We start from the raw sequence: 15,303 nt of genomic DNA on the forward strand, positions 1-15,303 counted from the left end.
CGTCTAAGCATGGCCGGCTATTAGACGGCTATGTATGGACGCGTCTATATGCGTCCATACATAGCCGTCAAATAGTCGTCTAAGAAACTTTCATATATAGACGTGTTTTAGACTGATTTTAGCCTAGGCGTCCAGGCACTATATAGCGGTCTAATGGACGGCTTTTAGACCGGAAAATGCTCAGTGGGTTAGGTATGATACAACAAATCATTGACACTTGTTAACCCCAAGAATGCTGTAAAAATTGCCTCATTTATTGAAAGACTTTTTATGTGAGTCGTTTGCTCTGGCTGGCTGTTCTTTGGATATAATATGGAGATGCCCTGTAATATTTTTCTTTTTTGTATCATCTGAGCTTTGTTTTTGTCTTTGTTCGTTTGTACTTGCTATGTGCAATGGGATTGTTAGGGTATGTTGCTGTACCTAATTTGTGTTTGGATAAATGGTTGGGGGGGGGGGGTAATGGCGCACAGTTTCCTCAACAGTCGCCATGGAAACGAGACGCAAACATTCCAGTAAGGAGCGCGTGGACGAGGTAAGATGACGAGGATGCGTGCTTTTTTTCTCTCCACACTTGCAATTTACTTGCAATTGCTATTATTAGCTGAGTACAATAGCGGGTTTTAGGCATGTTACACAACTTTGAAAAACATTTTCGTCGTGACATTTGACATTTCAAACCTCTGACAATTGCATGCCGTCATCACATCACGACGATTAGGTTCACCAAGTTACCACAATGTCGTTGTGCCCCTTTAAATTTTGTATTTCAAATAAGAGTAAATAAATTCATTTTAAAATCTTACACAATATTTACACCAGAAAAATCATAATCTCCAAATTTGTCGAGATTGAATGCAATCCTTAAGTATCATGTTCTTTTTGCAATTCTGATCCTGAAACTACAATTCATCTTATCTACAACTGCCCTATTACTTCTAAGTTTTGGAATGATGTTAAGAATTTTATACTCACTAAAAATATATGTATTAGAGCCAAATATATTCTACCTGTTTTTGAATCAGAGAATACTCCACTTAAGCATGTTACTAATGTTCTACTGCTCGTGGGAAAGTTCCTTATTCACAAAGCAAAAGTTAATAATTCGTCTCCACTTCTATTTTTTTGTCTGAGCTGGAGTCATATGTCCGTGTTTTGGCTCTCGTTTCCAACAAGAAAAGTGCGCGTACATTGTTATTTTTAGAAAAGTTCTTTCGTGTGACCTTTGATCGAATTTAAATCATATTTGAATCTTAAGTTTTCATGTTGCATTTTCAAATTTGTGCTTTGATCTGTTTTACATGGTCATTCTATAAACAGAAAACTTGAATGTTTGCTATGCTTCTGCTAAATAAAGTTTGCAAAAACAAGTTACCACAATCTCACAAAGACTTCAAATATTAGAAACACGTAAAAAAAAAAATACAAGGCCAGTCGTTTTTTCAGTGATTAGCAAATTTAGATTTAGTTTCCCCCTCCTCCTCCAGTAATTGAAGTTGACATATACAGTATATACTACATGCTATAACATAATGCAGGGGTCCCCAAACCCCGGTCACTTGGTACCGGGCCGCCAAGCCGCACAGAAAAAAATAAAAAATAAAAAAATTTTATCGACGATCAATTAATTCAGGTCAAGACGCTCGTCCCGGTCACGTGACATGTTTCCCCAGTCGAGCCCGCAAAGCTAGCAAAAAATGAGTACGAATTTATTTTGAAAAATATAAAATAATTGGCGATTCTCTCCCAATTACATCCATCGGTTCAGGTCAAGACGCTCGTCTCGGTAACGTGACGTCACCTCAGTCGAGCCCGCGAAGGAAGCAAATATGAGCAAGAAACAGATGTTTGGAAAGCTTCTTCGAAAACGGAAAAAAGCCCAATGAGGAGACGGAAGAAGAAGAGGCTATGACTTCTAAGAAAAGGAAAGCTGCATTTAAAAGAAAATTTCTGGAGTCCTACTTAAAATATGGATTTATCGCCACAGGTGAATCTGACGCGCCAAGCCCACTCTGCATAATATGTGGCGACAGGCTAGCTAACAAGGCAATGAAGCCTTCAAAACTGCTTCGGCACATGGAGACCAAGCATCCTGCATTAAAAGACAAACCTTAACTACTTCGGGTGTCATTGTCTCCAATTACGCCTAGATGGGACCGGCTCGTTTCTGAGAAACAAGCTCAGTGCTCCCACTAATTCAACGTAATGGTGAGTTTTATTTTTATGTCGTTTATACTTGTTTTTATGCCAGTCGTATCATTTTATTTAATCGTATTTATATATTTATTATAAATGTATTATTTATTTATATGAATGTATTATTTATTTATATAAAGGCCAGTCCGCGAACATATTTCTGACACGTAACCGGTCTGTGGCGCAAAAAAGGTTGGGGACCAGACATAACGTACACTCACGCTGACATTCTTGCAAATAGAAAGCGACTCAAAAGAGCATCGCGATTTTCTCATTGGAGGCAGTTCGATGGTTGGATTTTAGGATGATTAAACAAACGAAAAGAAGCATTTGCTTGATGTTTAGGCCACCTGAGTGAAAAAGAGGAGGAGGACCAAGAAGATGCTCAGGCAGGCGAAGAAAGTAGGCGGGGTGTCGGAGCTACCGCAGCGATGGCATCGAGCCAAACAAGAGGAAGTGGAGAGGAAGAGGGAGGAGCTTCTCACACTCTTCCTCACGGTAAGACTCAACGAGAGCGTTTGGGTGACCATGGTGACGATGATGCTCAGAGGCTGGCGTTGCATTATTATGCGCAAGGGTCTGAAGTGGGCGCGTTTGTGGCCACAGGTCAAAGTTCATCGGGAGGAGCAAAACTCGCGTGTCAATCGGGCGAAGCTGGACCAGGCCTGGCGCGTCATCCTGCAGCGGGCGCGCTCAGAACAGCTGCGCCATGACATCATCGTCTTGAGACAGACGTTAGAACGACAGCTGGATGGCCTGGACGATATCATCAAGGTGTTAGCATGCAAGTTAAAATGACAATGGCGACCAGAATGCGTGCCGCGTTCTCCTTGTTTCTTGGGCCGCTTCCTGTTTGACCCTCACAAAACTTGCTCTTTGACTCTTCCTTTGTCAGTTCCAGCTTGGCCACTCTTCTTGTTGGTTTCTCGCAACACGTCATTGGACCTAAAGAGCTCCTTTGGTGTTTATACGACTTCCTGCTCGATGTTCGCATCGCTTCCTTTCTGTTTCTTGGTTTTAGTTTCTCACGTCTCCTTACTTATTCCTTACTTGCCTTCTTTTTTGATCTCTTGTGGCACTTTTTGTCACACCACTTCCTGTTTTTTTTTTCTTTTTTTTGAGGCAGGTCCTGTCAGGTGACCTGGAGGAGGCGGAGCGTCAGTGTTGCCGCGTGCGTCGCCTTCACCTTCATCATGCCGAGCGTTTGCGGACTTTGCTGGAAGAGCGCGTGGCGTCTGTGCGGATCCACTGGGAGCAAAACATGCAATACATTGATCAAGGTTTCGCAGAAGACAGGTCGGTGGGCGGTCCACTACAGTAAACAACCAAGATGCATCTCCTTAGCGCCGATTCGTGACCAAACTCATGTTGTCATTTTGATGCATCGCGCTGATCGGGGGATTAACCGGTCTTCTGTTGCTGCTCGGGCCCTAATAAATCCTTGGAATCAAAATTTAATCAATGGCGACTTTCTCATTTCTCACTGATTCTGAAAGTAAACATTTTTTGTAATTTCATGTTTCAACTCTTACTGCACGCAAACTAATCGACACTATGCAAGGTGACAAAATGGACATAAAACCATTCCCCATGTATCGAAATAAGGAAAGTCGCATCCATTGGATGGCAAACAAGTGGGCTGTGTCCCTCACAATGGTGCAAACAATCCTTTCGAGTTGCGCCAGTTTGAGTGAAAGAAATAAAATGTGAAAACAAAACGCATGGTTAAAAGAAGGCCAAACAGATGACATGCTAATGCACTAAGTTGCTACCTGCAGTAACAACATGGCAGTGGAGTCCCAACATCAGCGTCGGCGCTTAGAGGATGCAGCACTGACGTCGCGGCGGCATGATGATGTCATGCGCCAAGTGCACGCGGTGTACGGCGACATTATGGCAGCCCAGCGCGACGCTCAGCGTGAGCGGGTACGTCGACAACCGCTCGCTCTCACTTCCTGGACGCTGTCTTTGTTTTAGATGGCTAATTTGTTGTTGCGCCCTCCTGTCAGGTGTCGGCGCTATGCAGCGCCGACGAGAAGATGGAGGAGAAACGACATGAGAAGCAGGAACTGGAAGAGGAGGTGAAACAGAAAGTGGAGCAGGCGTGCCGCCCGGCCCAACTTCTGATGTCCAGAAACCAACGACTGATGAATGACACCGGCAAGGACGTGACGAGAGTGCGCAGGCTGCAGGTGACACGCTGGCGAGCGTTTAGCAGCCAGGGGGCGTCACCTCAGCCACATAACCCTAACCCTCACCTTCAGGTCGCCGTCAGCAGCCTATGCGCCCAGCTAAGCGCCTTCCAGACAGAAACGACGTCCGACGCGGAAGCGCTGACGTCGGCGAGCACCGAGGTGGCGGCCAAGGCGATGCGTCTTGGCCGCCACCTGACCGAAGCCCGCCGGGCGTCCGGGAAACGTCTGTCCGTGCTGGCGCTCCAGACAGACGCCGCTGCGCACAAGCTGAGGGCGCTAGTCGACAAGGTGTCAGAGTCAGGTCGTCGTGGAAACAGAGAGGAGAGGCCGAGGCGCTGACCAACGTTTTGTCTGCAGGGTGAGAAAGTTCTGTTCGCCACCTCCTTATGCAGCCAGCTCGAACTCGCAACGACTTGGTGGCCAAGCAGCGGCAAAGACGACGAGCGTCCAATAAAGACACGACCGACCGAGGTAGGAGTTGGCCGCACGTAAAAAATGTTTGACAAAATAACGTAGTAGGGTTAGGGTTTCAAAGTAGGCTTTCAAACTAGGGTTGGGGGTTTCAAAGTAGGACCAAGTATAGTAAAGCCTTACATGGCTTTGGTTAAAAGAAAAAAAAAAAAGACCATGAGTTTTTTTGTTTTTTTTTACCAAAAATATTGAAAAATGCAGAATCAGAATAACATAGCATTCACATGCACAATGAGCCAAGTGGTGAAACAGTAGCTTAGTAAACTAAGTACATTTTTACAGAAAGGCACTCGAGACTTTAGGGACTTGATGTTTGCGCATGCAGACGTTTCCGGAATGTTACCAGATGAGTCGCCTTCTCAACTGGGACCTGCTGCAGCAAGACGCGCTGGCCAAACGCTCGGAGGAGCTGCGTCGTGACAACCGTCGGCTCAGGCTTCTGCTACGCCGCTGTCTGCACGGCACGGCGCTCGGAGGAGGCCCGGCGCTCGGAGGAGGCCCCGCACTCGTCGCCATTGAAGCAGCGCCCGTCGCGGGCGCACACCCAGTCGGGACGTCGCGCCATAACATCATCGAGGCCAATGCCGTCGTCAGAAACTCACTTACCTAACAAGGACACCTGCGGCCACGAAGCGGACTTTTACTTTGGAGGCGCCACATGCCACGGAGCTCCTGAGCGCCTCTCGTTCTTTCTGAAACAAATCGCTCCGAAGCAGGGACGTGCGGTCAGAGGAGGCAAGCGAGGCTACGCCTCCCCTGCCCTCATGAAAAGGGGAAAAACGAATTCAATTGTTTTTATTATAAAGTCATTTTCCTTTTAATTTCAATAGTTTTGTATCATTTTGAACCAAAATCGCTGAATTTCTATAGTTATTTTAAAACCGAAGACGATTCGCTCGGAGGAGCCAACTTCCTGTCTAGCCTCCTCTGAGGATTGCGTAATCACACGGCTGCCTATGTTGACAGGCTATGCAGTTAGACCAGGGGTGGGCAAACTTTTTGACTTGCGGGCCGAATTGGGTTCTAAATTTTGACCGGGGGGCCGAACCAGGAGCAGATGGATGTAGTGTTTGTGTGAAGTAATATAAATGACATGTAAAGGTCATTGCATAAAAGGGTTTTACTTTTAGTAGATACTAAAGCATGGATATTAAAAAAAGCTTTTTGAAAACAAATGCATTTATTAACAGCATTAAAAAAATATTTCACCAAAAAACTACTATCAGTGATTCTTATTAAATACGACACTGTTATGATGAATAACATTTTCCATCACTTCAGCGCCTGCAGGTCAGATTTATGAAATATGTTTATCTAATGAGGCGAAATCACATCCAACGGCAAACATTCTGACCAAATACATCATCTTCAAGATTCAAGATTCAAGAGTTTTTATTCGCCATGTTTGAGCGTGCCAAACAAGGAATTTGACTTCGGTAAAACACACCCTCTGTTCAACATATAGGTGACTAACAACACTCAGGACATGTGAATAATGGCAAAAACAGTGTAGACAAATTCAAAAGGTGTGAAGAGCAGGATGTTATTGCACAGTAATGCCTCTGAGACTCTATGAGTGGTGTGAGTTCATCAGAGCAACAGCCTGGGGGAAGAAGCTGTCTCGGTGTCTGCTGGTTTTGGCGTACCGAGCTCTATAACGCCGTCCGGAGGGGAGTAGTTCAAACAGACTGCAACCTGGGTCTTGAAGAATCAGTGAAAGAATACATCTCAATAAAGTAATAAAGAAATCAATAGTATTGTTGGTTTCCCTTTTTTGCTAGTGCATCATAGTCTGGAGTAAAATTTGTTGTGGTAATTCTTAGGATAGAGCCGAGGTGTCGGTCCGTTAACCTAGATCTGTGACTGGCTTTGTTGACGTTCATGTGGCTGAACGTCTTCTCACACACGTAGGTCGAGCCGAATTGTCCAGTCTTTTTTAACATTCGGCACTCAGTGTACACCTTTCTTTTCTTCGGGCCACTCATTTTAATGGAAGGATTCCAGGGGAAGGTTTGTGGGTGGCATTAGCGTAAAACTGTATCTGAAAACTCAGCGCGCGAATTACGAGAATATTGACGTCACAGCCTACACTCGAAATTCGGCACCGATAGATGAAATTACTACGTACTACTGAGTACGCACACGCACTTGTGAGTGTGCACCGAGCTTTCTGACACGGCTCCCGGGAGTAAATGCGCCGGCGGGCGCTTCCCCATCTACTGGGGAAACATAGTAATTGCAGGGAAAATGACCCCAAAAAAAATTAATAATACAATTTATTCAGGTTTGGCGGGCCGGATTAAACGGCCCCGTGGGCCGGATGTGGCCCGCGGGCCGTAGTTTGCCCATGTCTGCGTTAGATAGTACTGCTCTCTGTCTTTATGTCGCTGTTTAAGTGTTCAAACACTGTGGCTATATTAACTAATTTCCGTAGTTAAGCTGATGTATTGAATATCTAGTGTTTTTTGTCATCTGTCTGTAACGTCGTGTTTCTTAAGATGAACAAAACGGCTTTGAAAAGAGACCTTACGGAGGCTACGAAAAAAGGTTCTCCAGCCTTATGGCAGGGGGTGCTAGTGATCCCGGGATGCTTCATGCGCCTACCTGTAGAATAAGAGAGCTCCAGTTCAAATTTACAGTGAGCAACTGAGGAGCAGTCGTCCATTTATTTCGTTTTCCATTCGGGTTTTTTTTTCTTCCGTTTTTACATTTCGTTGTACAATGGAGGATTACATATCCAAACGATTTTCAACTATGGATTGGAGCAGGAGGTCATCAGTAAAGGAAGAGCAACTCCGCAGTTAAAAGGTTTGATTTGGACAATGGGACTTCGGAACGGAGTGGTACGCACGATCGAAAACAAGTTTTTGATTCCATGTGCTTTATTGAGTGTTTTTATGTGTGAAGACTGCTGATATGAGATTTTAATTAAAATAGTTCAAATTAAATAATGAAGAAGCCACCCTTTTTTGTGACACGGTTAGGTGCCGGACAAATTTAAAGGGGGGGGGGGTGACGTCAGTGCCTCCCCAGTCATGAACCTCACCGCACGTCACTGCTCCGAAGCACTGCCTCGGAGCTTGTCTCGCAGTAGCCACTCACGTGAGGAAAGCGTTGAAGTCTCGGTTCCCTGGGTGTCAATGGCTTCAGTGTATCGAAACGTTGCACTGGCTCAGCGAATGTTGCACTCTCAAAGTCAAAGTCTGCTTTATTGTCAATTTCTTCACATGCCAAGACACACAAAGAAATCGAAATTACGTTCCCACTATCCCACGGTGACAAGACATAGTACACAATATACATACAAGTAAACAACACAAAAAAATAAAAACAAGAAGGCACAAACAATGAATAAATAAGAGTGATGAATAAATAATAAATTGTAGTGGGTTGACATAATTCACCCGGAACCTAAAGTCACGTTACATAGTTCCGGTGGGACAGTTTACACGTGTGGGAATTTCCTGTTCAGTTTAGTGTGTGTTAGGATCTCGAAGGGAAAAGAGTCTGCCCGTTGTTGAACGAGAATAATTATAAATGTCATTAAAACAACTGCCGTTGGCACCGTCGTTTGTCACTCCGCCTCCGACTCCAGTCCTTGCACGCCACACTGGTGACCCTGACGTCAGTCCCGCTGAAGATTCCGGGACTGAACAGTATAACGAGCGAAACGGCATGGCGCATTCCGCCGTCCTCAGACTGCCTGAGTTTTGGGAGACGTCTGCGGCAACGTGGTTCGCATAGGCGGAGGCTCAGTTCGCCCTCCGGGGAATTACGGATGACGCCACACGCTACTACCACGTCGTCTCAGCACTCGGATGCTCCACCGCAGCCAGAGCCGTAAGTTTCATCACTTCCCCTCCTGCCCAGGATAAATATGCAGGGCTCAAGGCTTATCTCCTCAGGATTTTTGAACTGTCACGATCCGAACGAGCCCGGCGCCTGCTTGCTATTCAAGGCATAGGGGACAGCAAACCCTCTGAACACATGGAGATGATGTTAAACCTGCTGGGTGGGGAAGAGCCGAATTTTCTTTTCATTGAACTGTTTCTGCGACATATGCCGCCGCACGTACAAACGGCCCTCGCAAATACGACTATTACGGAGCCGTGTGCTCTGGCGGAGGAAGCAGACCGTTTCTACTTGGCCACCCAGCGTTTCGCCCCTGATGTGCTGGCCCCAACACGCAGCTACACGTCCCCAAGCGCTGGCGTTTCCCCTGGCAGAGGACACGCTGCAACCGACGGCCGCACCAGCACAGGTTTGTGCTACTTCCATGCACATTTTGGCGCCAAGGCTAAAAGGTGCCGCTCCCCTTGCAACTTCAGCACGACGGGAAACGCCAAAGCCTGCGCTCAGTAGTGGCCGTGAGCGCGGGCAAAAAGAACTGCTGTTCATTGTGGACACCGTCTCGGGTCGCAGATTCCTCTGTGACACCGGTGCCCAGAGGAGCGTCCTGCCGGCTACGGTGGACGACGCCGCTGGAGGGTTGCACGGCCCGCCCTTAACATCCGCCAACGACACCCCCATCAGGACGTATGGCACGAAGACTGTGGACATATGCTTCGGGGGTCAGCGTTTCACATGGGACTTTGTCACTGCCGACATCTCCTTCCCCCTGCTCGGCGCAGATTTTCTGTGCGCCCACGGACTGCTCGTGGATGTTAAGAATGGCCGCCTGGTGGACGCGTTAACCTTCTCCTCCTTCGCATGTGTCCGCGATGTGGGGAAGTATGTGAGTCTCTCCAGTTCGCTCTCCGAGGGCGACATGTACCAGAAACTCCTTGGAGAGTTCCCCGGCCTTACACAGCCCACCTTTGCCGCCACCACAGCTAAACATGGGGTCGAGCACCACATCGAGACCAAAGGCCCCCCCATCTACGCTAGGGCCCGACGGCTCAACCCGGAGAGACTGACAATTGCTCGGGCCGAGTTCGCCAACATGGAACGCCTTGGCATTATTCGCCGCTCTGACAGCCCGTGGGCCTCCCCACTCCACATGGTGCCTAAGCCAGACGGTGGTTGGCGCCCGTGTGGCGACTACCGCCGCCTCAATGATGCCACCACGCCCGACCGCTACCCGGTCCCCCATGTTCAGGACTTTTCGGTACATCTAGCAGGGAAGCACCTGTTCTCCAAAGTGGACCTGGTGCGGGGTTATCACCAAGTCCCAGTGCACCCTGCCGACATCCCTAAAACAGCAGTGGTGACTCCTTTCGGGCTTTTCGAGTTTCTTAGGATGCCCTTCGGCCTGAAAAACGCGGCCCAGTCCTTCCAGCGGTTGATGGACTCCGCGCTTAGGGACATGCCTTTCATCTTCGTCTACTTGGACGATGTCCTCGTCGCCAGCTCCTCGGAGGAGGAGCATGCGGCGCACCTGCGGGCCCTTTTCGCAAGGCTCGACCAGCATGGCCTGATCATTAACCCGGCGAAGTGCGTTTTCGGAGTGCCGTCGATCCAGTTTCTTGGGCATCTCATCAGCAGTAATGGGGCCACCCCCCTCCCGTCAAAGGTGGAAGCAGTCTCCGCTTTTCCCCGCCCACATTCGGCCCGGGGGCTCCGGGAGTTCCTTGGGATGGTTACATTCTACCACCGATTCATACGCCGGGCGGCCCACATCATGCACCCACTGTATGAGGCCCTTAAGGGTAGGACCCCCAACCAGGACATCGACTGGACCCCCAAGAGGGTCAAGGCTTTCGAGGATACTAAGGCTGCGCTGTGCCAGGCCACCATGTTGGTCCACCCGTCGCCTGGAGCCCCGGTCGCCCTCACAACCGACGCATCTGACTACGCAGTTGGTGCTGTATTTGAGCAGTGGGTTGGTGGCGCCTGGCAACCGCTCGCCTTTTTCAGCTGTCAGCTGGTCCCTAGGGAGCCGTGGTCCGCCCGCCAGCAGCGTCAGCTGTCTTTTATCTCCGAGTACACCACAGATATCCGACACATCGCCGGCAAGTCCAACGTGGTCGCCGATTGCCTCTCTAGAGCGGTCATCCACACGGTTCAGCTGGGTCTCGACTACTCAAGTATGAGTGCTGACCAAGCCTCAGATCCTGGGATCCAGTCACTCAAAGACTCGGACACTGGGCTGCGTCTGGAGGAGGTCGCGGTTGGCGACTCAGGAGTCAGGCTGTGGTGCGACCTCTCCACCGGCCAACCTAGACCACTTGTCCCTGCCGGCTGGCAGCGGGCTGGCAGAGGGCTGGCAGAGGGCTGGCAGCGGGCTGTCTTTGAGGCGATACACGGCCTGTCCCATCCTGGCAGAAAGGCGTCCGTGAGGCTGGTGGCTCAGAAGTTCGTCTGGAAAGGGCTGAAGAGGGACGTGCGGGCCTGGGTCGACTCATGTGTGGCTTGTCAGCGTGCGAAGGTGCACCGCCATACCAAGGCCCCGTTGGAGCCGTTTACTGTCCCCGAGAGGAGGTTCGACCACGTCAACGTCGACCTTGTGGGCCCGCTCCCCCCTTCCCATGGTGGACAGGACGACCCGCTGGCCTGAGGCCATCCCCCTCTCCTCAACCTCAGCTGCCGACGTGGCCCGGGCGTTTATCGGCACATGGGTCGCACGCTTTGGAACACCTTCAGACCTCTCCTCGGACCGGGGTGCACAGTTTACTTCCGAAGTCTGGAATGTGGTTGCTAGAGACTTAGGGGTCAAGCTGCACCGCACCACCGCATATCACCCCCAGGCTAACGGGCTGTGCGAGCGGTTCCACCGCTCCATGAAGGCTGCTCTACGCGCCAGTCTGGTGGATCGCGCCAGTCTGGTGGATGGCGACTGGGTGGACAGACTTCCCTGGGTCATGCTGGGCCTCAGGACGGCCCCTAAGGAGGACCTGCAGTCCTCGTCTGCTGAGCTCGTCTACGGCCAGGTACTACGGGTTCCTGGGGACTTCATTCCGGACGCCACAACGCCTTGGTCGGCGGCCAGGCAGCGGTCCTCCCTGCTGGAAGTTGCCAGGACGTTCGCACCTGTCCCCACATCACAGCACTGCACCCCTGTTTCCCGGGTGCCCACCAACCTGCGCTCGGCGGGTTTTGTGTTCATCCGCCACGACGCCCACCGCGGACCGTTGCGTCCGCCTTACGACGGGCCTTTTAAGGTCTTGCAGCACGGGGGTAAGAGCATGGTCGTGGACATCGGCGGTAGGCCTGAGACTATCTCGGTTGATAGGATTAAGCCTGCCCACGTGGATGTTTCCCGGACATTGGAATTGGCGCAGGCCCCACGACGCGGACGCCCCCCAGCGCCTCGCCCCTCCAACCTGACCGTGCTCCCACCTGCCCGACCGACAACACGACCGTCCAGCCCAGCGGTCTTTCCGGCGGCGCCCCCTACCCCTGACCCCCCGCCAGCCCCTGCCACCTACACCCGCTGTGGTCGGGCTGTCGTCCCTTTCCGGCGTGGCGATTTTGACTATGGGTGAATTCTGGGGGGGCTTGTGTAGTGGGTTGACATAATTCACCCGGAACCTAAAGTCACGTTACATAGTTCCGGTGGGACAGTTTACACGTGTGGGAATTTCCTGTTCAGTTTAGTGTGTGTTAGGATCTCGAAGGGAAAAGAGTCTGCCTGTTGTTGAACGAGAATAATTATAAATGTCATTAAAACAACTGCCGTTGGCACCGTCGTTTGTCACTCCGCCTCCGACTCCAGTCCTTGCACGCCACAAAATAAACAAATAACATAATAAATAAGAGCAAAACTGGAGCAAGTGTGCATACAGCATACAGTCAGAATGTAGCGCAAAAGTACAGGACACTACGCAGAAGGGGGGAGAGAGTTCAGGATCCTAACAGCCTGGAGTATGAAGCTGTTGGTGAGCCTGGTGGTGCGGGAGCGCAGGCTCCTGTACCTCTTCCCAGAGGGCAGAAGATTAAACAAAGAGTGAGCGGGGTGACTCACATCACTCACAATCGTGGTCGCTTTGCGGGTGAGATGGGAGGTGTAAATGTCCTTCAGGGAGGGGAGTGAAGCACCAATAATCTTACCAGCCGTGTTCACTATGCGCTGCAGGGTCTTCCTGTTGTATTCAGTGCAGCTACCACCACAAACAGCGATACAATTAGAGAGGACGCTCTCAATGGTGCCACGGTAGAATGTAGTCATGACGGCCGGAGGAGCACTAGCTCGCCTGAATTTCCGCAGGAAGTACAGGCGGCGCTGAGCTTTCTTCGCCAGTGATACGGTGTTGGTGGACCAGGAGAGATCCTCACTGATGTGCACCCCCAGGAACCTGGTGCTGCTCACTCTCTCCACCACTGCACCGTCGATGGTCATCGGCAGGTGTTGGGTGTGACCCTTCCGGAAGTCAACAACAATCTCCTTGGTCTTGTTGACGTTCAGCAGGAGGTTGTTGTCCCTGCACCACACGGTCAGAAGGTCAACCTCCAACCTGTACTGAGTCTCGTCGCCCTTGGTGATGAGACCCACCAGAGTCTGCGATTGGTTCGGAGCCTTTGGCACACTTCCGTAGTATGACAAGCGCTAAACTGCTACTGCAGGGGTGGGCAAACCTTTTGAGCTCGCGAGCTACTTTTGAAATGACCAAGTCACAAAGATCTACCCACTAAAAAAATAAATAATTTTATATATATATACAGTGCCTTGCGAAAGTATTCGGCCCCCTTGAACCTTTCAACATTTCGCCACATTTCAGGCTTCAAACATAAAGATATAAAATTTTAATTTTTTGTCAAGAATCAACAAGTGGGACACAATCGTGAAGTGGAACGAAATTTATTGGATAATTTAAACTTTTTTAACAAATAAAAAACTGAAAAGTGGGGCGTGCAATATTATTCGGCCCCCTTGCGCTAATACTTTGTAGCGCCACCCTTTGCTGCAATTACAGCTGCAAGTCGCTTGGGGTATGTCTCTATCAGTTTTGCACATCGAGAGACTGGAATTCTTGCCCATTCTTCCTTGCAAAACAGCTCGAGCTCAGTGAGGTTGGATGGAGAGCGTTTGTGAACAGCAGTCTTCAGCTCTTTCCACAGATTCTCGATTGGATTCAGGTCTGGACTTTGACTTGGCCATTCTAACACCTGGATACGTCTATTTGTGAACCATTCCATTGTAGATTTGGCTTTATGTTTTGGATCATTGTCCTGTTGGAAGATAAATCTCCGTCCCAGTCTCAGGTCTTTTGCAGACTCCAACAGGTTTTCTTCCAGAATGGTCCTGTATTTGGCTCCATCCATCTTCCCATCAATTTTAGCCATCTTCCCTGTCCCTGCTGAAGAGAAGCAGGCCCAAACCATGATGCTGCCACCACCATGTTTGACAGTGGGGATGGTGTGTTCAGGGTGATGAGCTGTGTTGCTTTTACGCCAAACATATCGTTTTGCATTGTGGCCAAAAAGTTCGATTTTGGTTTCATCTGACCAGCGCACCTTCTTCCACATGTTTGGTGTGTCTCCCAGGTGGCTTGTGGCAAACTTTAAATGAGACTTTTTATGGATATCTTTGAGAAATGGCTTTCTTCTTGCCACTCTTCCATAAAGGCCAGATTTGTGCAGTGCACGACTGATTGTTGTTCTATGGACAGACTCTCCCACCTCAGCTGTAGTTATCTGCAGTTCATCCAGAGTGATCATGGGCCTCTTGGCTGCATCTCTGATCAGTCTTCTCCTTGTTTGAGATGAAAGTTTGGAGGGACGGCCGGGTCTTGGTAGATTTGCAGTGGTCTGATACTCCTTCCATTTCAATATAATTGCTTGCACAGTGCTCCTTGAGATGTTTAAAGCTTGGGAAATCTTTTTGTATCCAAATCCGGCTTTAAACTTCTCCACAACAGTATCTCGGACCTGCCTGGTGTGTTCCTTTGTCTTCATGGTTCTCTCTGCGCTTTAAACAGAACCCTGAGACTATCAAAGAGCAGGTGCATTTATACGGAGACTTGATTACACACAGGTGCATTCTATTTATCATCATCAGTCATTTAGGACAACATTGGATCATTCAAAGATCCTCACTGAACTTCTGGAGTGAGTTTGCTGCACTGAAAGTAAAGGGGCCTAATAATATTGCACGCCCCACTTTTCAGTTTTTTATTTGTTAAAAAAGTTTAAATTATCCAATAAATTTCGTTCCACTTCACGATTGTGTCCCACTTGTTGATTCTTGACAAAAAATTAAAATTTTATATCTTTGTTTGTTTGATGTGGCGAAATGTTGAACAAGGGGGCCGAATACTTTCGCAAGGCACTGCGAATATATATTCTACTATATATATATACTATATATATATATATATATATATTATATATATAGTATGTCATTGTGAAAAAAAAGTCCTACTCCCATTCCCTATGAAAGTGATACTTCTTACTATGGCCAGCTGCCCCACTCATTTTTATACCCTTTCTTAAGTTTAAGAGAAAAAACAGGGTTCTGACAATTGGAGGGAACTCGCGAGCTTGCGTGTTTGTGTTGTGTTGT

At 48.9% G+C, this 15,303-nt stretch overlaps 1 protein-coding gene across 5 annotated transcripts; it reads left to right on the forward strand.

The window, feature by feature from the left end:
• The first annotated feature begins 484 nt into the window (after positions 1 to 484).
• Positions 485 to 13,361, forward strand: ccdc65 (coiled-coil domain containing 65). Of its 5 annotated transcripts, none has more exons than XR_005096324.1 (10): positions 485 to 535; positions 2,542 to 2,694; positions 2,803 to 2,970; positions 3,323 to 3,492; positions 3,975 to 4,122; positions 4,206 to 4,388; positions 4,461 to 4,679; positions 4,749 to 4,862; positions 5,188 to 5,582; positions 13,299 to 13,361. XR_005096324.1 is itself a non-coding variant. In XM_037242379.1 (9 exons), the coding sequence occupies exons 2-9, from the start codon at positions 2,578 to 2,580 to the stop codon at positions 5,470 to 5,472; spliced, it is 1,404 nt and encodes a 467-aa protein (XP_037098274.1). In that variant the 5' UTR covers positions 2,169 to 2,208; positions 2,542 to 2,577; the 3' UTR covers positions 5,473 to 5,683. The 5 variants fall into 5 exon arrangements, 1 of the variants encoding a protein (XP_037098274.1); XR_005096322.1 differs by lacking the exon at positions 485 to 535 and adding an exon at positions 2,169 to 2,208; XM_037242379.1 differs by lacking the exons at positions 485 to 535; positions 13,299 to 13,361 and adding an exon at positions 2,169 to 2,208 and having other exon boundaries at positions 5,188 to 5,683.
• Positions 13,362 to 15,303: the final 1,942 nt, after the last annotated feature.

The sequence above is a fragment of the Syngnathus acus genome, chromosome 22 (assembly GCF_901709675.1).
Source record: "Syngnathus acus chromosome 22, fSynAcu1.2, whole genome shotgun sequence".
Classification (NCBI taxonomy): domain Eukaryota; kingdom Metazoa; phylum Chordata; class Actinopteri; order Syngnathiformes; family Syngnathidae; genus Syngnathus; species Syngnathus acus.

Bases quoted from the DNA above. Each gene is read 5' to 3' on its own strand.
- ccdc65 (XM_037242379.1), top strand. From the start codon at position 2,578: ATGCTCAGGCAGGCGAAGAAAGTAGGCGGGGTGTCGGAGCTACCGCAG. The intron at 2,971-3,322 runs GTGTTAGCATGC...TTTTTGAGGCAG, and splicing joins GCCTGGACGATATCATCAAG to GTCCTGTCAGGTGACCTGGA. The intron at 4,389-4,460 runs GTGACACGCTGG...CCTCACCTTCAG, and splicing joins CGAGAGTGCGCAGGCTGCAG to GTCGCCGTCAGCAGCCTATG.